General features: G+C 34.8%; 1 protein-coding gene across 1 annotated transcript in view; it reads right to left on the bottom strand.

Moving 5' to 3' along the window:
* The window catches only part of LOC145265373 (protein O-glucosyltransferase 1-like), a 63,168-nt gene that overhangs the window by 2,388 nt on the left and 37,634 nt on the right, over positions 1–23,146 (bottom strand). The window contains exons 3-9 of the mRNA XM_080121159.1: positions 22,292–22,435; positions 14,434–14,569; positions 12,719–12,840; positions 12,055–12,214; positions 7,355–7,413; positions 4,777–4,944; positions 675–731 (exon numbers count right to left, since the gene is read on the bottom strand). Coding sequence (XP_079977285.1) covers positions 675–731; positions 4,777–4,944; positions 7,355–7,413; positions 12,055–12,214; positions 12,719–12,840; positions 14,434–14,569; positions 22,292–22,435 — 846 coding nt within the window. The remainder of the gene's footprint in view (positions 1–674; positions 732–4,776; positions 4,945–7,354; positions 7,414–12,054; positions 12,215–12,718; positions 12,841–14,433; positions 14,570–22,291; positions 22,436–23,146) is intronic.

Below are 23,146 nucleotides of genomic sequence, written 5' to 3'. Positions count from 1 at the left end.
AAGGAAGAAAAAAGAGGCATCATCTAAGTTTCGAAGCCGATTTTGAACTCTATGAAACTAGGATTGGGTGTGGCAAGCAGCTACTGCCCAAATGTGGCAACAGTACTCCATCTTAGGACATACTTGGCTTTTATACAGATAGAGAATTGCATCAGCCATGAGATATCTACTGGAGCGGTAGAGTGATCCAATCATTTTTCCAGTGATATTGGTAACAGATTTGATGAATGTGTTCCATTTCAAATCAGGAATAAAGGCGAGTCTCAGAAGTTTTTGAAGACATGGAGTTTCCCCAAGACGAGAGCCATTCGTTTCAATTGGGGCATGATGGGGGTCAGAGCGATTATGGTGAAAGGAGAAAAGCTTGGTTTTCAATACATTAAAATTAACCAGCCACCTTTTCCCCCATTGTACCATGTTCTCAAGATCAGAAGAGAGAGAATCAGAAAGATCTTGGTCGTTGCTGGCCTTTGAAGTATGCTTGAACATTTTTAGTTTCTAAATTTAAAAAAAAAAAAAAGGCCAAAACCTCACATCTATTAGAGACTATAGCAATATACATAATAAAGAAAATACAGATTTCCACTTGACTTGTAATAATAATAATCTGTTATAAAAAAAACAATTGTATGTGTGTACGTCTAACAACAACAAAAAATGACTTTAATACAAACCTTTCTGCAATCTTTTTAACAACTTTGTCATTTTCTTTGGCAAATTCCAAGAGTTCCCTTTAAAAAGAAATTTCAAAGTATATATATATAAAATAAAACTCATATTTTTTTTTAATCTTAAAAGAAAAATAAATAAATAAAATCTGTGGAATTGTCTTCCGTTTTCCTGCTTTCCGGCTGACTACAATATGGTTGTCTTCAAGTCTAACGTAAATAAGTTCTTGATGAGCCGTTCCATATAAGTTATCAAATTTAACAAATTTTCATTACTAATGATTATTATATTGTCCAATTTCTACTGTACACTCTTTAACCCTTATCCTTGAGTGGCTTCTTGGCCTTGATAATGAGTTGATACCTATGTAAAAAAAAAAGAAAATGTCCAAAGTGAACAAGTTCTAATTGAATCGTCCCCCTAAGTAATATAAGTTACAAAATTCCCACTGTTTACTATGCTAAAATCACAATGACTAATGTATACCTATTAACCCTTATCCTCGAGTGGCCTCTGGGCCTTGATAAGTGGTGACACCCTTGTAAAAAAAAAAAAAAATAAAAATAAAAAAAAAATTCAATCAATATCATCAACTGTTAAGGGGACATCACATCAAACAAGCACCAGAAAGCTATAACGATATGGTTGTTGTAGAAAAGAATGTCGAATAGATAAGGTAACAAAATCTTAGCTTCTCAAGTTCAACAGCTGGAGCAGAATCATTTAACATTCATCCTCTGTTAGTTAAACGAATAAATTCCATTAATCACAACTATATAAATCGCTGTTGTTTTCAAATCAGTCAGACAACATAATCATAATTTTTAAATACTGTAATATGTAGTAGAGACGGAAATATCCAAACGCAGCTATTATGTCTCTAATTTGCATGACTATTTTTACATGGTTTATAATAAAGTAATGTTTGGTGTAACACTATCAATAATTCCCCCCACTCTTTATCTATGCCCAAACGTAGATTCCATGAACAAAGTTTCTTTCTTAGAACTGCATGCCCATGGAATTGTCTTCCGTTAGTCAGCTGGAAAGCAGGCTACAGTATGGTTTGTCTTCAAGTCCAACGTAAACAAATTCTTGATGAGCCGCCCCACTTAACAAATTTAATGAGTTTCCATTACTAACGATTACTATATTGGCCAATTGAATACTGCACACTCTTTAACTCTTATCCTCGAGTGGCCTCTTGGCCTTTATAAGCGGTAATGCCTATGTAATAAATAAAATTTTAATTTTATTGTTCTATATGCATGGGATTTCGTCAGTGTTGGGAATAGGGAAACAAAAAAAGAATTTTCTGGGCATATCAGAAAATTTTTTTGTCGATGCCCAAAAAAAAAAAAAAAAAAAAAAATGTATATTTTGAACTACAAATAAAAATAAAATCCATAGATTCTGACTACCCGCAAGTGTACTTTTTACTTTAATGCAAATGTATATATTACACAGGTATTTACGATAATCCCCCCTCTCCCAAACAAATAGCAAAATATTTAATGATTTAAAAAGAATTGGAATCAGTAACTGTATTGGAATCGGAAAAAATATCAGAATCGTCTCATCACTAGTATTAATCAGAGGAATTTAAAAGAATATATTTTCTCAATCTTCCTGCAAATATTATTTTTATTAATCTTCAAGAGGTAATTTATATAAAAACAAATGTATCTTAGCTAGCAAGAATTTTTTTTTTTTGATGTCTACGAGCATTTAGAGAAAATTTACTTATGATAATCTATTAAATAAAAGACAGTTGTATGTGTGTGTCCAACTAAAATTTAAAAATTACAAAACAAAGAACCACAAAGGTAGTATATTATTGATTAGCATACCCGGGATTAATAACATCTAATATCCATAAAAAATATATTTATTCTTTGAGGTTGAACAAAGTCAGATTTTGTTATGGATGGGGGTGAGGCGGGGAATTTATTTTTATTGAAACATTTTTATTATACAGGGTGTCCAAAAAGTCACTGAAGGTTTTAAACTTAAATAGATTCTTTATTTTTGATTATATCTTTCTGTAATTTTAACATTAGGAAAAGTCAGAGCTAGTCTGGGGAACCTGGTGGCCATTTGACATTTCTATAGCGAGAAATAATGTTGTCACCAAAGCATTGCTTGAGAAGCTCCAGAGTGTCTTTCGTTGTATGAGCCATTGCCCCATCTTGTTGGAATAATAACCCGAGCCTATTTTGAAGTTGTGGGTGTAGGAAGTCTGTAATCATAGTCCGGTATCTCTCTCTAGTAACAGCGACAGCATTTTCATTTTGATCTTAAAAAAAAAATAAATAAATAAATAAGGTCCAATAATCTCCTCCGTTACTGCACTTTATGAGATGCAACTGCTTTTGATGAATTGCCCTTGGATTTTCAGAGCACCAAAATCTGTAATTTTATTTGTTAACGAATCCATTCAAATGAAAATGGGCTTCATCTGACATAATCCACCTTTGCAGAAAATTGGGGTCACTTTGGAAAAGTTCTTTGAACCGTTCTTTAAAAATCTTCAGGCTTCAAGTGTTGAACAAGCTGCACTTTATAAGGAAAAGAGTTTTAAACTGTGCAGAATATTGTGTAGTGAGTTTCGGCATATCCCAAATTGTGTGGAATGTGGTTAAATCGATGTTTCAGGTTGATGCTCCATGCTCTCTTGCACTTTTTCGCCATTTTCGTTTGTGATGAGGTTTCAAGGTCTGCCAGCTTGCAGAAGATCAAGTACAGTTCCTTGATCTTCAAATCGGAGCACAATGTTTTGAATTGTGTTGTGACTTGAGCTACCTTTTACATGAATTTTTTTTTTTTTTTTTTTTTTTTTTTTTTTTTTTTACATGGAGGTCACCACTTATCAAGGCCTGGAAGCCACTCAGGGATAAGGGTTATTGCATGTACAGTGATCAATGGGAAGCACTTGGAGTCAAAACAATTGACCTTTGATTTTGGTAAAACAATTTCACAACTTGCGTACGTTGTTCAATGCTATACTTATCCTTAATTAATTACCAAAATATCTAAAATAGAGAAAAAAATAATCATTAATGGTAAAAGAAGATTTTCAACCCTTCAGTGACTTTTTGAACACCCTATATAGAAAGGGGAGTGACTTATATCTATATATCTATAAAAGTGAACGTGTCTGTCTGTCTGTCTGTGTACATTTCCCTACGCAATAACTCTGTCAATTTTTAGTCTATAGACTCGAAATTTGAAATACCGGGTACTGAGATTTGGGAAAATCGATGTGACGGGTGTCAGCTAGAAATTTGGCTGTTAAGGGGTCAAATTTCAACGATTTGACCTTTAAGAACTCTACCAAACTCCTCCAACAATTTTGGGTCTAGACACTTGAAATTTTAGATATAGGTTCCTTGAACCTGGATCTAACTTAATAAAGTGATTTGAGCCCGAAACTATAAATTTTAAGGGGTCATAATAGGGGTCAAATTAAAAAAAAAAACTTTTTTTTTTTTTTTTTTTGCTCAGCATACACCTCCAAACACCCGGGCAACGCCGGGCTGAAATGCTAGTTATCTATATAAACAAAAATGTGTGTAAATATTTAACCAATAAACTCTTAAATTACCGGTCACATAATACTGCAATCAATATAGAATATAGTCATCATATTTTGGATGATTGAATAACACGTACAGACATATCGGCAAGTTGAAATGCAAAAATGTTAATTTTAACTTGTCGACATTTTTATTTATTTCTTTCTGCGGCCAAATTTAATTTGTTTCTTTTATGTTAAATCTTTCTCAATAGTTACATCGGTAGGAGGCATCTGGAGTGCTACATGTTTTGGTTCCAATGTTTTTGTTTTTTTTCACTTTTGAAAGCAGTACTATATATTAGGTACAATATAATGCTCAAGAGAGAATTGATTCTGTGATAATAAATATGAAATCTGCATAAATTTAAATATATTTAAGCATATTTTACAACTTTGATTTTTTGTTGTTTAACATGTAAGCAAAAATTTTTGGAAAAAAAAAAAAAAAAAAAAAAAATTAAATTATCTCCCTTGATCTGATATTTTCCCACCCTAAAGTAAAAATTAAAACAAAAACAAAAAATTCTTACTGGACATTCGCCATGTTATTGGGGACTGGAATGTAATGGATCCATGGTTTCAAGGACGGATAAAAAAATTCCAACCAATCATCGCCAACGTGAAAGACCAAAGACTCACAGATGAACAGGTGCTTGTAACGAAAGCTGGCAGCCACGCCACGGAAATTGAATAGATACCTGACAAGTAGAATAGAAAAATAATTTACATCATGACAGCAAACCTTTGTACATTTAATTGGCTTTATAATAATAATAAGTAACGAGTTAGTTGTAGCTCCCTCTTACCACAGGAAATGTGACACAAGGTCAAGTACAAAAAAAAAAAAACATTCTGGCTTACCTAAAAAAAAAAACAAGAATGCCAGAGCAGCACATTGGTATCCCCCCTGTAGTATTCATTAATGACCTCCCCGACAAAATTGCCTCTGAGATGGGTATATATGCTGATGACACCACTCTATAACAGGCATGACAGGAAAAAAAAATGAACATATATCTAAAGAAATGGCAAAAACACTAGAGGATGACCTCCAATCTGTAGTTGAATGGGGACATAAATGAATGGTCACATTTAATGCTGCGAAGACTAAACTGGTTTCCTTCAATAATTACAAGAAACCTTCTCTGCCACCAATAGCAATGGCCAGTGACTCTTTATCTGAGAGTACATCTTTCAAACTGCTTGGCCTAACGTTCACAGGAAACACGAGTTGGAACAATTACATTGAAAGCATTGCCAGGGCCGCTGCGAAGAAGGTAGGCTCTCTCTACCGTGCTAGAAATCTACTAACACCCGAAAGTATCCTGTACCTCTATAAGGCCACCATTCGCCCATGTATGGAGTATTGCTGTCATATTTGGGCTGGTGCATCTGCTACTAGTCTCTTGCTCCTAGACAAGGTTCAAAAGAGTCGCTAATTTGATAGGCCCTGAACTGGCATGTAAGCTTCAGCCTCTGTCCCATCGACGTAATGTTGCATCCCTCTGCCTGTTCTACAAGTATTTTAATGGTGAATGCTCTGGCGAACTGCAGACACTTGTGCTCCCACGACGTAGACACCCTCGACAAACCCAACAGGCAGCTAAATCCCACCCCCACACAGTAGAGATCCCTAGATGTAAAAGATCTTTCTACTCCAGTAGTTTCTTCCCCAGAACCGCTAAATTCTGGAATTCCATTCCAGGCCACTGCTTCTCCTGTACTGACGTGCAGAAGTTCAAGTGTAACGTGAACCAACATCTTGCTGCCCAAATCTCAACAAAGTACCCAGTAGTTATTACCCCTGATAGTAACCCCCTACACCAAAGTGGCAATGTGCCTTGTTTGCGGTGAAAATATAATAAAAAAAAAAAAAAAAGTTATGATGAATTTTCTGGTGTTCAAAATCATAAAAAAAAATCAACGTAAGGAGGTGAGCAACGTTTTTATGGCTGGTTTCCATAGCAACCACGTTGCTTCATGCTGTCGCGAAAAGAGAAGTAATGAGTGAAACAGACAAAATGAAAGGGAGATAATTGGGGGATTTTATTGAAGCAGACGAGCGTCGTACATTGTTATTACGTATGTGTATGTTACGTTTATGGAGACAAAAAAATAAGACTGAAATTAAAGAACAAGTGAATTCAATGGAAGCCTGGAAAAATCATGGATTACAATAAAAAAAATGCGAGCATGAAAAATAATATGGTTAAGCTTAAAAATGGAAAAGTAAAGGACTAGTTGTTAAAACTGGAAAAGAAAAGGAAGCAGACATTCTAGATAAAAATATAAATTTATAACTTAAAATATTGCAGCATTAAGAATATTTTTTTTTTAAAAATTCAATTTATAAGATTATATAATCAATTTTTAATGCCTGGTCAATATCTAATATAACTAGCTGTAATGAGCCGATCTATCTATCTCTCGCAAGTACATAAAGTTGTTTTGTATCCACAGACAGTCAAAGACCTCAATATGACGACTACGATGACAACACGCGTGTATAATGATTTATACATGTAAATGTGATACTACAGGGTGGAACTAGAAAATTGTCACCCTAGAAAAGACGACATGATTCCATTTCCGTTTGATGAAAACCTGTTTTCTGTTTTTGTTGGAGATCATCTACTAGTTGGCCAGTTGCATACAAATCCCAAGAGTGATAGGAGCCTTCTATCATGTTTGAAAGTGACACAATGTTCAACGAACGAGATTGGAGATGCACCGCTCTACAACTCATGCTCTCTACCAATCCTAGTTATTACAACAGGACCATTGCCAGCACCCTCAATATGCAAATCTGGACGGTTCAAAACTTGAGGGCACAGCTCAACAAAGTTTCCAGCTGCGATTGCTGTCTTTTGCTGTGGTTTCAAGTGAGGGCCACATCATGCCACCTCACATCTTCAAAGTCAACACCAAAGTGTACCTGGATGTGCTGAAGAGTGTGGTGATCCCCTGGTGCAATCAGGTGGCCACTAATAACGATCATTATAATCGTTGACCAGCACATCTTTCACCATTGCCCTGCCAATAGCTAATATTGTCACTTATGGCATAAATTAAGACTATGGGATTTTGATTAAATATGAAGGTTCTTACTTGTAGTTACAATGATCTTCTAATTTGATTTCTTTGGCTGGTTCTCTGCCTAAAGTGTCCTGAAATAAAAAAAATATATATATATATATATAAATAAATCAAATAATGACATTTTTTTTTTATATATATATATATATAAATAAATCAAATAATGAAATTTAAAAAAATAAACACTTTTTAAAAAATTAAATAAACCACAAAAATCTTCCACACATTCCTATATTGAGTCTTTTTCTCACTCTGACATTGATGTTAAAAGCCTGCTTTTTTTATTTAAAAATTATTAAAACAAACTTAATATACTCAGTCATGGATAAGTGAGCGACTACATGAAATTTAATTTGCATGTTCCTTTAAAAAGCGAGCGTTAATTACTTTTTTTTTTTTTGTGGTTTCTTATTAGAGGATTGGTTTCATTTCACTTTTTCGCTGAATTCTATTTATGCATAGTTTTTACATTTTGCATAAAATTTAAGATAAAAACGTTCTAGCACATGGAAATATACATATATAAAGTTAACTAAGGCTGGAGTGCTAAATGTTTGGGTTTTGATTTTAGTGGATGGTATGCAAGATATTTATTTTATAATTTTTTGAAATCATAACTATATATTGAATAATAAAGAGAAAATTTGCTCTGTAATAAATAAGAAATGTGCACGAATTTAAATGTAATCTTTATGCATATTTTATGACCGGGCAATGTTGGGTGGCCTGCTAGTATATATATATTTTTAAAAATCTCAATATAAAAAAAAAAGAAAAATTCCTAAATATTGTTTTAATTCTATAAAATGATTCAGTTTAAATAGCTTTAAAATCTTTCAACTGTTTAATGTATGAGAAGTTGCAAAAAAACTTTTTTTTTTTAATTCTAACAATCTTAATGGTTTCAAATTGCTTTGGTCACAAAGTAAATCATTTCTAGTCGATTTAATTAATTTATTTCGGACTATTAGTAAATTATTGGTAAATGTTTTTTTAACATAATATTGAATTTATATATATATATATATATATATATATATTATTCCTTAATTGGAATTCATTTTTTGAGATGAGCATTATATATATTAATTTATTTTATTTCGGACTATTATTCTCATCTTTATTAGTTGTTGTTTTTGATCTTTTATTGGTTTTGTTTATTCACAACGTTTCAGCCAACTATTCCTCTGGTCTTCGTCAGGTGGTAACCGCGACGGATAGGAACTTTGAATCTCCTAACTGCATTCTCAGCCATCACTGCCATCCGTAGTTGTTGTCGTCTCACCACATTTTGACCAATTAACCTCTGGCACGCTTTGGGTGGGATTGAAACCACTATCTTCAGACAATGCTCATCTGGAACCGTAGAGATTCAACGTCTATCAACTGCGCCCGTGGCCCTAATGACAACAACTACGGATGGCAGTGATGGCTGAGAATGCAGTTAGGAGATTCGAAGTTCCTATCCGTCACGGTTACCACCTAATGAAGGCCAGAGGAAGTTGGCCGAAACATTGTGAACCAATAAAAAGATCCAAAAAAACAACAACTAATAAAGATGAGACTAATAGTCCAAAATAAAAATAAATTAATATATAATGTTCATCTCAAAAATGAATTCCAATTAAGGAATAATATATATATATATATATATATATATATAGTCGATTTAACTTCGTATTTGGATTATTTTCAAGACTAGCAGACTGTCAATCGTGGCCCAGTTGTAAAATATGCTTAAATATATTTTAATTTATGCACATTTATCATCATCATAGATTCAATTCTCTATCGATTATTATATTATGTCGACATTGTTGAATACCAGTGGTAGGTAGAGATACAGGACAACTGGAAACAATGTCGATTCAGTAGAGGTGTGGTTGATGACTGCAACTCTTGCCACAAAAATTTCATGTGCAGGCATCCTGACAGTGGGTATCCATAGTCTATTAGCCTTTTTAATTCTATTATAATCTATATTATTCTAAAAATTGTATTTAAAAGTAAAAAAATATGACTTTAAAATCATAGAATGTTTTAAGCTCTATTAAAAGATGGTTCAGTTGGAAGAAGCTCAAACTAAAGATTGCAAGGTTTCGCTTCCTGATTATGGCATATGCTTTATTTGTTGAGAGTTTATTATTCAGTATAAATATGCAATATTCTAAAGGCTAGCAGGCGACCTGGCATTGCCTAGTCATAAAATATGCTCCAACATGATATTTTAATTTATCCAGATTACGTATTTATTATTATAGAGCCCATTCTCTATTGATTGTTATATTGTACCCAATATGAGTGATTTAAAAAATTTAAAAAAAAAAATGACTTGGGTGCCATCAGCTAGAATCGAAACCAAAACATTTAGCATCCCAACCTTAGTTGTTACCATTAGACCTAAATCCATACGTATAAAAAAAAAAAAATATTTAAAAATTAAGGTTGTTCAATCAATAAACGTATATTTGCGCATATGTTGAGAAGCATTTTAAGTCAACTGCAAAGTTCTAATTTTTTTCAATTTTAACCCCTTAGTAGCTATTTTTTTCTGACTAAAAACTAAACAGACACAGTCACACACACACACACACACACACACACACACACACACACACACACACACACACACAAGGAAAGTAAATAGGAGTATATAGACTGGGATGCTTCACTCCAATGGCTCAAGAGCGAAAGACTTCCATTTGACGGAGAAAGACTCAAGATCAGGGCTTACTCACAAATGGATTAAAAAAAAATTGCTGGCCTACAAGCAAATGGCCAATGACGATTTTACCACTCAGCGATTAAGAGCTTAAGCCACCTAATGTCTGCGTGCCAAATCTTATTGGCAGATGGCCTTCACACTGCACATCACAACAAAGTATGTAAATACCTCCACTGGAAGATCTGTGGAGAGATGCAGATTGACAAACATCTGGGAACATGAACCACCACCGATAACATCAAATGGAAAAGTGACCATGTTCTATAACAAAGACATACAAGCGGGCAGATACATAAAAGACAAGACCATCCAGCCAGATACTGTAATATAGAACAAGCCTGAAAGAACTACACTCATTATCGATGTCACAGTCCCAAATGATTTGGGTCTTAATAGAACTGAACGGGAAAAGATAACAAAATCTCAGGACCTAAAAAAATTATCTAAAAACGACATGGTCTCTGAAAGAAATAAACATTATACCGGTTTTGACAGGAGCAACTGGCCTAATAAAAAAGAACCTTCATAAATACTTAGAAGCAATCCCTGAAAAACCAAGCTGTAACGAAATACAAATAGCAGCCATAAAGGGAACAGTATCTTAAAAGAGCCCTCGGATATAAATTTAAGTCATAACAGAATCAAGTGTTAGCTCTAGGAGGGATTAACCCCTTGATCTCTTAAAACTTAGTGAAGTAAAATAAATATAAAATTAAAAGTGACCTTTTCTGAGGAATGGTCCATACCAAACTATTCTGTCAATTTTGAATCCTTAGCGGCAATTTTTTTCTGGCTAAAAACTAAATCGAATTTTTTTCTTAAGTCCAAATACCCTATATGTCAAGTTTTAAGTCTAGACCCAAAATTTACAGGAGTTTGTCTGAGAAACAGTCTCTACCAAACATACCCCACTTATATATATTTTATAAAGTTTTGCTTTTTTTTTTAGTGCAGTTACAATATCCGATGTAAATCGGTAATCCTAGACATTATGCCAAAGTTACAATTATTTTGTTAAGGTAATGTTTTAAGCTCTATTTATAAAGAAATCCAAAGAAAAGCAGTTTGCAGATTCAAAAACAAGGTTTAAGTTTCTGACTCCGCTTTTTTTCTTGGGGGAAGTTATTTATCATTATTAATTTATTATTAATTTATTATTTATTAATTTATTATTTACTATTAATCTTATAGTCTCCATTTCTAAAAATAGTGAAAATCTTTGATATTTTGCAAAAATTTTGTTTAAAAAAAATTGCAATCGATGGACAGCCACACTGACAAAATCTCATATATATATATATATATATATATATATATATATTTATTTATTTATAGAAGACTAACCGGGTGCCCGGCATTGCCCAGGTGTTTCAAGGTGTGTGTTGAGCAAAAAAAAAAAAAGTGGTAGTAGGCAAGCAGGCTCGAACCTGTACCATGAAGGAGGAAAAGAATGTGAAAAAAAAAACATGGCGTGTTTGCTGTTGCGCCCAATTGCCAAACTGGAAGTGACGAATGTTTAAATAAAAGCTAGACAATCTAAAATAGGCGATGACTTTCGAAAATATTGGCGGGGGAGGGGGGGGGGAAGAAAAAAAAAGCGACCCATCCTTGTAGAAAAGTGCCCAGTTGAGGATGAAAGAATTAATGTTTTTGGCCAATTTTTCGATATTTGTTGTCCGAAGGGTTGAGCTTCAAAATGTTACCAATCCTGTGAAAATCTGTCACCTCGGTCAAAACTTTTAGGCAGACATACATACATTTAAACAGACAGGTGAGATTTATATTATAGATATGTATAAAATTCTCTGCCCTATGTGTGTGGAATACCAGTGTGCCCACACCTCTAAGCTACGCATACGGCATAGTTAAACAATGTTAAACTTGGCTTTTTGTCTGGTTTGGAACGATTTCGATTAGAAAAAAAATAGATAATCCAACATTAAAGGATTCAACTTTGTTTTCTGATTTCATTTTTATTATTTTATACCTCCATTGATTTCCAGGCTTGGTTTTTGGTGTATTCGGCATCGACAAGATGTGGTTTTCTCCTGGATAACAAAATTAAAGGATCTCGTTCAGAACTTGTCCGCGAACCTCGGAAGAAACCTTTGTTTAACTTTTGGTCCCAGGGCCATTTGGCAGCATTTCTGTAAGAAAAGATATAAAAGAAAATGTTTTTTAAATTATATAGAAATTATGTCCCACAAAACATCCGAAGAAAGGACACGAGATAGATAGATGGAAAAAGAGAGAGGGGGAGGATAGATATATAGAGAGGGACATTGGTTGTTTTTTTTTTTTTTTTTTGCTTTACGGCATATCAACCCTTTTCAGGTTATTTAATGCCGAATCCAAAGATTTTGAAGAAAAATTTTTTTAATAGAATATATTTGTTTTCAAGTCGGTTTCTATTTAACCTACAGTTGGGACCCTAACAGGTACTACCACTCCGGGTCAGAGTGGACCTAGGAGCAATAGCAATTAAAGGGTGGCTCCACACTCCCCAAAGCCCGCAAGCTGGGGCCTCACCACTGGATATAGTTTATGGTCATAGAGAGGGACAGAAAGAAAAATGCATCATACATTTTACTGTTGATTATACTCCCTTTCAAGGGGAGGCAAAATGTTCTTATGCAAAAAAAATTACTTACGTTGAAATAATCTTCCGCTGCTGGTCCCACCTCCCCAGTCCGGTTGGGTAAATTGGCCACACTGCTGGACCACCTTCCCAGAATGTCCAAGCTGGGTACATGATATCCCAATTATCACTGGCCTGAAAAGAATTTCGAAAATTAAACATTTTGAATAACAGAAAACGAACAAATGATATCTTCAGAGTTTGTTGATTGTGAAATGAATCAGCTGGCCAAACATTTTGAACGGAAAAACACATTCTCTTAGTTTCTGTTGTCTGCCGTGTAGTTAAAAGTCTCTCACCATCATAGGCCAAACGTTCATCAGGCATGCAATTTCTTCTTCAGCCCTTGGTGCATTTTCTTTCTCTCTGTTGCGACATCACTTATTACACTGGCCCAATTTTTTTTTTTTTTTTTAATTACATTTTCACCCCAAACAAGGCACATTGCCACTCTGATGCAGGGGGCTACTATCAGGGACATAAGCTACAGGGGTACTATGTGGGGAGTTGGGCAGCAAGATGTCGGTTCACATTACACTTGCACTTCTGCATGTCAGTACAGTTGGGGAAGCAGGAACCCGGAAGGGAATTCCAAAGTCGGGTCTGTCGAGGGTATTTACGTTGAGGGGGTACAAGTGCTTGCAGTTCTTCAGAGCATTCACCGTTAAAGTACTTGTAGAACAGGCAGAGGGATGCTATATTTCGTCGATGGGACAGAGGCTGAAGTTTAGAGGACAGTTCAGGACCTAATTTTTCATGCTGCTGCTACCAGCACTAGCGGCTCTAGACCCGACAAGCAGCTAAATCCCACCTCTTCACAGTAGAGATCCCTAGATGTAAGAGAGCCATCTACCCCAGTAGTTTCTTCCCCAGAACCGCTAGACTTTGGAACTCCCTTCCGTGACCCTGCTAAAAGTCAAATATGAACATGTAAAATTATAGAGGAATAAAAAGTGAATCAAATGAGGTATAGGTTGTTTAAACAGTTACATTCAATTTAGCTTAAATTCGCGGTTTTTGAAAAAATGTCAAGCGTGGACTTTCTTTTTGGCACCACTATATATATATATATATATATATATATATATATATATATATATATATATATATATATATACACACACACATACATACATAGAACCCCGGGATACGGCATTAAAAATTAGTAAAAAATACACCACAGTATATAATAATATATACATGTGTATAAATAATTATGAATAAGACTGTAATATTTTACAGTACTTACTCTGGTAAATACTGTAATCGGGGGCTGGAAAAACATCATATTCCACATTGTAACACCCCCCCCCCAAAAAAAAAAAACTTAACTTAGGGCTACCGTATCCCAGGGTTCTACTGTATATATAAAAACTACTCAGTTTATGTGATTTTTGGAATATGTAAGTTTCCTTACATGATTGGTATGTACATCATAAGCATGTTTTTTTTTTGAATTAAGGTTATTTGAACTTGCACCAATTTATTTTCTATTGTTTTTTTATTTTTATTTTTTTTTCCTGTTACAAGAAAAATATTCCATTCAAGAATACTAAGAAAAGGGAAAACGTACAAATTTTTTTTATAGGCGGTGCCATATGTCGAATCTGGGACTTACTGAGTGATGCGTTACAAATGGTTCTAAAATTCTATTTACAAAAATAGTTACAGAATTAAATCTACCAGAATGCATTTTGATTTCTTCATAAGTTAGAAAATAAAACTTACTATTTTACTGAAAGAAAATACCGGAAGTGGATCCTTGAATTTTGTTGCCTGTGGATAATCATGGACGTTTATGGCCAATTCCATGTCCGGAAGATCGTCGATAATTTTCAAAATGAAGTGCTCAATACCACTGCATCTGGAAAGCGAGAGAGGACCGCAGGATTAGTAATGATCAGAACAGATAGGCAGCTAAATTTATTGCAGACTATTATCCTTATCTTAGTTGTTTCAAAACGTTTCCCCCGCGACAGGATAGGAACTCTGAATCTCCTAACTGCATTCTCAGCAATTACTGCCTTCCATAGTTGTTGTCTCACCATATTTTGGCCAAGTAAGCCCTTGGCCAGTTGTGGGTAGGATTGAAACCGCTATCTTCAGGCAATTCTCACTTGGAACCGTAGCGATTCAACGTCTATCAACTGCGCCACGGGACCTGAAGGGCGATCAAAGTTGGATTTTTTGATCTTATAAATCCACGTTTATTTATTATCTGATCTTCCATGGTCGGTTCCGTACCGAATGATATATTATTTAATTGGAATTCATTATTGAGATGAGTATTATTTATTAATTTATTTATTGCGGACTTTTATCCTCATCTTTATTAGTTGTTGTTTCACAACGTCTCGGCCAACTATTCCTCTGGCCTTCGTCAGATGGTAACTGCGACGGGATAGGAACTCAAAATCGCCTAACTGCATTCTCAGCAATTACTGTCTTTCCATAGTTGTTGTCTTGCCACGTCGTGAAACAACAACTAATAAAGATGAGGATAATAGTCCGCAATAAATAAATTAATATAAATAATACTCATCTCAATAAAGAATTCCAATTAAGGAATAATATATATACCATTCGGTACGAACCCGACCATGGAAGATCAGATAATAAATAAAAGTGGATTTATAAGATCCAAAAATCCAACCTTGATCGCCCTACGGGGCCTGTGGTGCAGCTGATAGAGACTTGGAATTTTTTTCCTCAAATTAGAACCTTAAAAATGTTCTCCAAGCCTAAAAAAAATCCCTAAAATGTCTTACATGAAGAAAACAGATTGGAACTCAATTGATCATCTTTCATGAAAATAATAGAGCAGAGAAAGACTAGCAATTCTCTGTCCAGCCAGTGAAAAAATTCAAGTAAAACAAGGAATCAATGTCTATTTAATTAGCATGCAATTTGTAGCAGTTGTACAAGAAATCTATTTTGTTTATATGCACTTGTAATATCCTGTGGTTTGTAATATATAATTTATTGGTTGCACTTTTAACAAATGCATGTCCATAGTATATAAACACTGATATTTTTTCAGCTGTAGCTTTTGAAACCAAATAAACAACTTGTTAAATCAACAAAGTTTATTTACATTTCACTGATAGCATATGACAAGAGAGTGTTTTGTTGGTATGTGGGTTTGATGGAGTGGTGTCGGTGGGACGGTAGAAATGTCACTACTGTCAAGTCGCTCTCTCTCCCCTGACTACCTTTGTTTTTTTAGGTCTTACATCGGAATTTGACTGTTCATTTATTTTGACAAAAGTTTATTTTGACATAAATCAGAATATCTATTTTATTGCTTTGCATTTTTTGGCAATTCCAATCCATGCCGTCCCATTGTTCTATGACCCTAATTCTTAGATCGGAATGTAAGCTTGACATCATCGCGCAGAATCTGATTTAGCATCTGGCTTTGCCCGGATCCCGAATTTGCATGTATGCAATACATCTACTATTTTCCCAGCATTGTCTGTCACCTATGCAACATGTTGAGTTGTTTGGTCAGCATACCGATGAATGCATCATTGATAAGCACACTAGGACTTCCTGATCCACAAAGGGAAAAGGAGGACAGATTCAAAGTGATACAAGATCCAACAGATGTGGCATCATGTGGGACCAGAGGGAAAAAAAGAACTTCCAATCCTCAAACATGGGAAAGAGAAGGAAGTGTGACACTATCGCTTGGGTAGGGCTCTGAAGGTTGCCACCCATCAATATAGATAAGTGTCTCATCAGTGTAGCTAGCACCATGAAGTTCAACCCCTAGGCCAAGTGAAGTAGAGCTGGTGTTTGCCAACTAATTATCATAATACACTATTTCTCATACTAGCTAATTATGTTAGCCATTCATCCACTAGTATATATCAGGATATATATAGTATGTTTATTATACAAACATTACTAGTTACATATGTGAATACATGTTTCAGTAGAATCTCAAGTTAGAGAGATCCCCTCATCAGACCTAGAAAAAAAAAGTGACACTGAAACCAATAATGTTTGTGTAATAAACAGACTATATACCTGTTCTGTCCTCGATTGAGCACTCTTTAATAATCACACGGATTTCAGTGGATCTTCATCTAGGAAACCAAATTATACAACCATTATATGCATCTGTAAAAGTGAAATTGTCTGTGTGTCTGTGCGTGTATGTGTACATTTCCCTACCAAACTACTCTGTTAATTTTCAGTCTACAGACTCGATATTTGACATAAGGGGTATTGAAATTTGGGAAAATCTTTTTAATCAGTTTTCGGCCAAAAATGTGGGTGTCAAGCGGTCAAAGTTCAATGATTTGACCTTTGAAAACTAACAAACTCTTCTGCCAATTTTGGGTCGAAACACTTGAAATTTTAGATGTAGGTTGACATGAATCAAACGTTTTAATTTGAGCCCAAAATAATGAATGTTAAGGGCTCAAAATTGGGGTCAAAGTTAAAAAGAAAATTGACCTCTGTGGTCTAGCAAATTACTCAGCCAATTTTTGGTCTAAACATTTGAAATTTTACATAAAGGGTCTTCAGACATGCAGCAAGCTTTTTAATCAGTTTTTGGGTGGAATTTTTAGCCAGAATGTAACAGTTGTGTCTGATGCCTAAAGATTATCTTATGTTTCTTGCCTCACCACAATGCTTAAATACTGCCCTGTGCTGTGGCTGAACAGACCAAACCTGTGGCAAAATATATTCACATTAGAACCTCTGCATAATCAGATCAAATATTTGCTCAAAGATGTATTGGTAATCTCCTTTGCATTGTGTTCTGCAAAACGGGCTGCCTCAGAACTGTGTGAATGAACATGCATTATTGCCGCGTTTTCAGAGTTCTGTATTGTCTAACTATCGTGATGTTCCTGAGTTTTATGCATTCCCTAATTAACTTAAAAGCCTCTGTCTATTGCTAACGTTTTATGACTATGGCTCAAAAGAAAGAAAAAAATTGCTTGTTAAAAACGAAATAAGAAGAAGGAAAAGAAACATCTCCTGGTCACTTCGATCGAACGCCAAGAATCTCACTAAAAAAAGATGTGAAAATAAGGTGAACTAAAAAGGAAACCTCTTTGGTATGGTCACATTGAAAAGAATGGAGTTTTTATATTAGTAAAAGTCGATTAGTTGCTTTTGTTTTAAGTCATATCAACCCCAATGGGTCATTTAATACCGGATCCAGTAATTTTGGAAAAATATTTTTATTCTTCAAATATTTATTTATGGTGTTTAGTTTGGCTGTTTTGTTGCTGAGGAAAATTGTTTTTGTTTTTGACCTTGCAGAGCATGAATTTCCAAAGAGAAAAAAAAACAAACAAAAAAATAACAATAACATCAATGGTGGTTGCATTTTTGTTCAGACATCCTGACATGCTAGCACCATATGCCCTAACAGATATTACCACATTGGGACAAAGTGAACCCGAGAGCAATCATAACTAAGGACAACACCACATTTCTTTGCATCCCCAAAATGGGACCTCATGACTGGATGTCTAATACCCAGGACTAGAAAAGTCGAGGTAGCAGGTCCAGTTCACCTTCCTGGATTATAATTATGTGCAACATCGTCATCCCTGGCTCCTATCCTAGAAGCCGCCCAAGGAAAAAATGGACTAGCTGCAGCAATGAGGATTTAAAGAGCACCGGCCTCAAACTGGAACAAGCAATGGATCGAGAGTGGTATCGAATGAACATTGGACTTGATCGACATGGCAGAACTTCCAACCCTCAAACACGGGGAAGAAAGGAAAGTGTGATGCTATCGCTTGGGCGGCACTGAAGATGGCCAGACTACCAACATGTATAAGTGTCTCATTAGTGCGGCTTTTTAGGACAAGTGATTTGGTTTGGTTGTTTTACAACATATCAACCCCTTTTCAGGTTATTTAATGCCGAATCCAATTATTTTGGAAATAGTATTCATGTTGCATCTTCAATCGCTAGTTTGTAGTGCTGGGTTTGGTTGTTTTATAGTGGATTTTATCGTTTTTGTACTCTGCCTTGCAGAACATGAATGAGTTTAGCAATTGGAGAGGGAAAAAGGGTTACAGTATTAATGCTTGGTACATTTTAAGTTAGGAAACCAGTCAGGAAGTGGGAGGAGATAGAAAGAGAAATGGGAAATGGAAAGAAAGAAAAAGAGACAAAAAAGGTGGATTGTTGTTTTTGCAGAACATAATTAAGTTTTGCAAAAGGAAGTAGAAAAAACAAAAAGCATCAATGTTAATGTGCATTTCGTCTCAGGATTGGTTGATTGCTTTTGTTTTACGGCATATCAACCCTTTTCGGGTTATTTAATGCCGAATCCACAGATTTTGAAGAAAAAAATTTTTGATAGAATATATTTGTTGTTTTCAAGTCGGTTTCTATTTAACCCATAGTTGGAACCCTAACAGGTACTATCACTCCAGGTCAGAGTGGACCTGGGAGCAATGGTAATTAAAGGGTGGCTCCACACTCCCCAAAGCCCACAAGCTGGGCCTCACCACTGGATATAGTTTAAGGTCATATCCAGGACTCCCATTGAGGGACTTTTACCCTCTGCAGGGGGGGGGGGGAGTCAGTGTATTCTAATGCCCCACCGACAGGGCCATCATCTCAGGAAGCCAATATCTTCAGGCAGCCTGATCTGGTCGCATCGGCTAGGCCAAGTGAAGTAAAACTTTGAAAGCATGGAAACTGTTAAGGATCGACTCGAGAGAAAAAGGGGATACATTAAGACCTGGGCAGAGATAAATTAGTTTGGAAGTCAATTCCTAAAAGCTACCCAACACATGCCCACACGTCCAACGTTTGTAAAATTAAACAAAAAGTCATAAGTGCACTAGCTAATGGAGATTTTGTGGGATCTATAGGTTGAGAAACGCTGACGGAATGACCCGCCATCATGACGACGATGATAAAAGATATGGATTTTTCATATTTGAATTCTTTGGTGTTATTTGCACAACTTTTTGGTCGATGTAACCCACGACCTTCTTCAGGTATATCTTGTTGTACTCTAAAATCTTTTTGTCAAACTCTGGAATCTGTACAGAACCCTTTATTTAATCCACAGAGGTAGCATGTTCTTGTTCTGTCAGCCACGACAGAGTAGAAGTCCTAAGTAATTTGCAATTGTATTTTTGAGTGTCGCCCCAGTACTTTATCCACTTTACCTTGCAAGGACCCATGGCGTAGTGGATAAAGTAATTGATAAAATTCCTCCTCTTGAGGTTGAAGGTTCAATCCTCAGAGCAGTTGAGACTCAAGATTGCAAATTATTTAGGACTTCTACCCAGTTATGGCCAACAGAACGAAAGCATGCTACCCCCATAAATTAAACGTCAAGCATGCGAGATTGCCCTCCATGAGTGAAAAATTTATTTTCACCCTGACTAATGTGTGTTCAAATTTTTTAAAAAAATCCAAGGTGTGGTTATTGAGAAAAGTGAAAACAAATGAATGGACAAACGATTTGGGGGTCAATTCTACCCTTATAATGCCCTCTAGGTAGGCAACCAGAGTTATCCCAGGAAATCTGTTCTGGCAAAAAAATTTACTTTCACCATGACTAATGTTTGTTCAAAATTTAAAAAAAAAAAAAAAAAAATCCAAGGTGTAGGTATTGAGAAAAGTGCAAACAAACGAATGAGAGTAAACTACTAGGTCCGATCCCTCCTTCGTTGGGGGGGAGGGGGGGGACCAAGAAAAGATCCCATTAAAAACTATACGCAGATTCCCAATAGCATGATACCCTTATAAATTAAAAGATTCCATTCAAAACTATGTGCAGATTTCTGATATCAATAGAAAGATTCCCAAGTTCGAAAAGATACACGTGAAGAAGACCGAAGGTTACATAGATCGAAACGTTGTGAAAATAAAACTCAAGATGAGAACAGTATTCCGAATAATACCCTTATAATACCATTTCGCTGTTTTATTCAGATCGATATTTTAGATTTTTTTCCCATATCATATATCTTGTCAAACTCAAGAATCTGCACAGAATTTCAAATGGAACACTTTATTTAATCTACGAAGGTAGCATAGTCTCATTTCCTCAGCAATGATTGAGTAGAAGTTTTAAGAAATTCATAATTTTATATTTTTGAGTGCCATCTGCATGAAGGATTGAACCTTCAATCTCCAGAAGAGTGTAAATTTGTAACTGAATTTTACCAAGTACCTTTTTTTTTTTTTTAAATCTTACCAAACACTTTTTTTTATTATTATTTTACTTGAGAGTCACCACTTATCAAGGCCCGAAGGCCACTTGAGGATAAGAGTTAATGAATGTAAAGTAGTGGTGTAGTAATCGTTAATGGTGTAAATTGGGTAGAATTTGATTATTTATTGGGATGGCTTAACAGGAACTTGTTTACATTGGCTTTGAAGGCCACCATGTTGTATTCAACTGGGAAGCAGGCCAGCAGAACAGTGTTCAACAGGTGGGTTCTGGGAAAGAAACTTTGTTCATGAAATCTGTGTTTAGATTTAGGCACAGATAGAGAGGGGGGATCGTATATAGTGGCTGTAGCTAGTCTTTATTCACTATGTCACGGGTCCTTGCAGATTCCAGAGGTTTGACAAAATACGCTTGAAGAAGGTTGGAGGTTACATCGACCAAAATGTTGTCAAAATAACAGTAGTCAGACGAATCAAATCAGTCCTCATCTCAAAAATTTGGAAACGTTAAGAATACAAATAATAATTTACAAGGTGATCACCACTTATCAAGGCCCGGAAGCCACTCAGGGATAAAGGTTATTGGGGTTTGTATTACTGTACACATAGATTCGAAAAAGTTGTCAAAAAACAAATATATAACAAATAAATGTTATCAAAGGCAAGATAAGTTACTTTTTTGCCAAACTGGATATATTTTTTGTGTTTTTATTCAATGTAACATATTTATTCAGCTCGAAAAACATACAGTATTTACCGATGTATTCGAAAATTCAAGATGGCGTCTCACACCCTCTTTAACACCGTAAGTATGGAAAAAGGTGTTATAAATAAAAAACTATACAAAATACTATTAAAAACCCGCCGAATATATGTCAACCTATGTCACGGTAACATATATTGAGCGAGTTTTTAACAGTATTTTATCCGATTTTTTATTTATAACATCTTTTCCCACACTTACCGTGTTAAAGAGAGAACAAGACGCCATCTTGAATGTTCCAATACATCGGTAAACACTGTATGGTTTTCGAGCTGAATAAACATGTTACATTGAATAAAAACACGAAAAATATATCCAGTTTGGTAGAAAAGTAACTTATCTTGCCTTTGATAACATTTATTTGTTATATATTTGTTTTTTGACAACTTTTTCGAATCTATGTGTACAGTAATACAAACCCGATATAAATATGGAACATCTATAATAGATCTTGAGTTTACTTTCGGCGGCTGCGTAATTATTGCTTGCCTTATTTTGTCTTTTAGTCCTCACATTCCAAGAGTGATGTTCAAAAAAAATTTTTTTTTTTTAATTTTAGCTCCTAACATCAAGTGGTTTTATGTCTTGTCTGGAGCGATTTCCAGAAAATAAAAAATTAGGTGCTAACACCGCAAAATAATTCCAACTCACCTGGATGGAAACATGCAGTTGCTGTCCCTGTACAATTCATGGTTGATTATTTGGTAAAAGACGCCCATTCGTTTTGCTTTTGCAACCTGCTCTCGAGTGATGACCTTTTCATGCTCCCACACTCGGAGGTCATTCTCAATAACTCTGGAGATTAAAAAAAATAAATAAATAAATAAATAAAATTAAATATTTAAAAACAAAGTAAACAATAAAAAATTTATTCATATATGTATATTTCAACAGAAAAATGCGAGCACGAAAAGTAATATGTTAAGCTTAAACATGAAAAAGTAAAGGACTAGTTGTTACAACTGGAAAAGAAAAGGACAAGATATTCTAGTAAAAAATATAATAAATTTATAACTTAAAATATTGCAGCATTAAGAATTGATTATATATTATAAATTGAATTTTTAAAAAAAATTCTTAATGCTGCAACTTTTCCGATTTTAACAACTAGTCTTTTATTTTTCCATGTTTAAACTTAACCATATTACTTTTCATACTCACAGTTTTCTATTGTAATCCATGATTTTTCCAGGCTTCCAATAAATTCACTTGTTCTTTATTTAATTTCTGTCTTATTTTTCGTCCCCATAAACACATAACAATGCATGGCACTCGTCTGCTTTCAATAAAATCCCTCCAATTATCTCCCGTTCATAAGCGAATTAGTAATAACAGTAGTCACTGAAGCGACGTGGTTGGTATGGAATCCAGTCATATAAAACGTTGCTCACCTTATATATTTTTACGATTTTGAATACTAGAAAATTATAATTTTTGTTTTAGTGAAAATAGGTGATCTATAAATAATGTAAATAATTGTTTGAAATTTGGTCAAAAAAAATGAGC

Source organism: Euprymna scolopes, chromosome 40, assembly GCF_053919585.1.
Source record: "Euprymna scolopes isolate OS-2025 chromosome 40, ASM5391958v1, whole genome shotgun sequence".
Classification (NCBI taxonomy): domain Eukaryota; kingdom Metazoa; phylum Mollusca; class Cephalopoda; order Sepiida; family Sepiolidae; genus Euprymna; species Euprymna scolopes.
The sequence above is the reverse complement of the archived record's forward strand: the minus strand, read 5'-3'. Positions and strand labels throughout refer to the sequence as shown.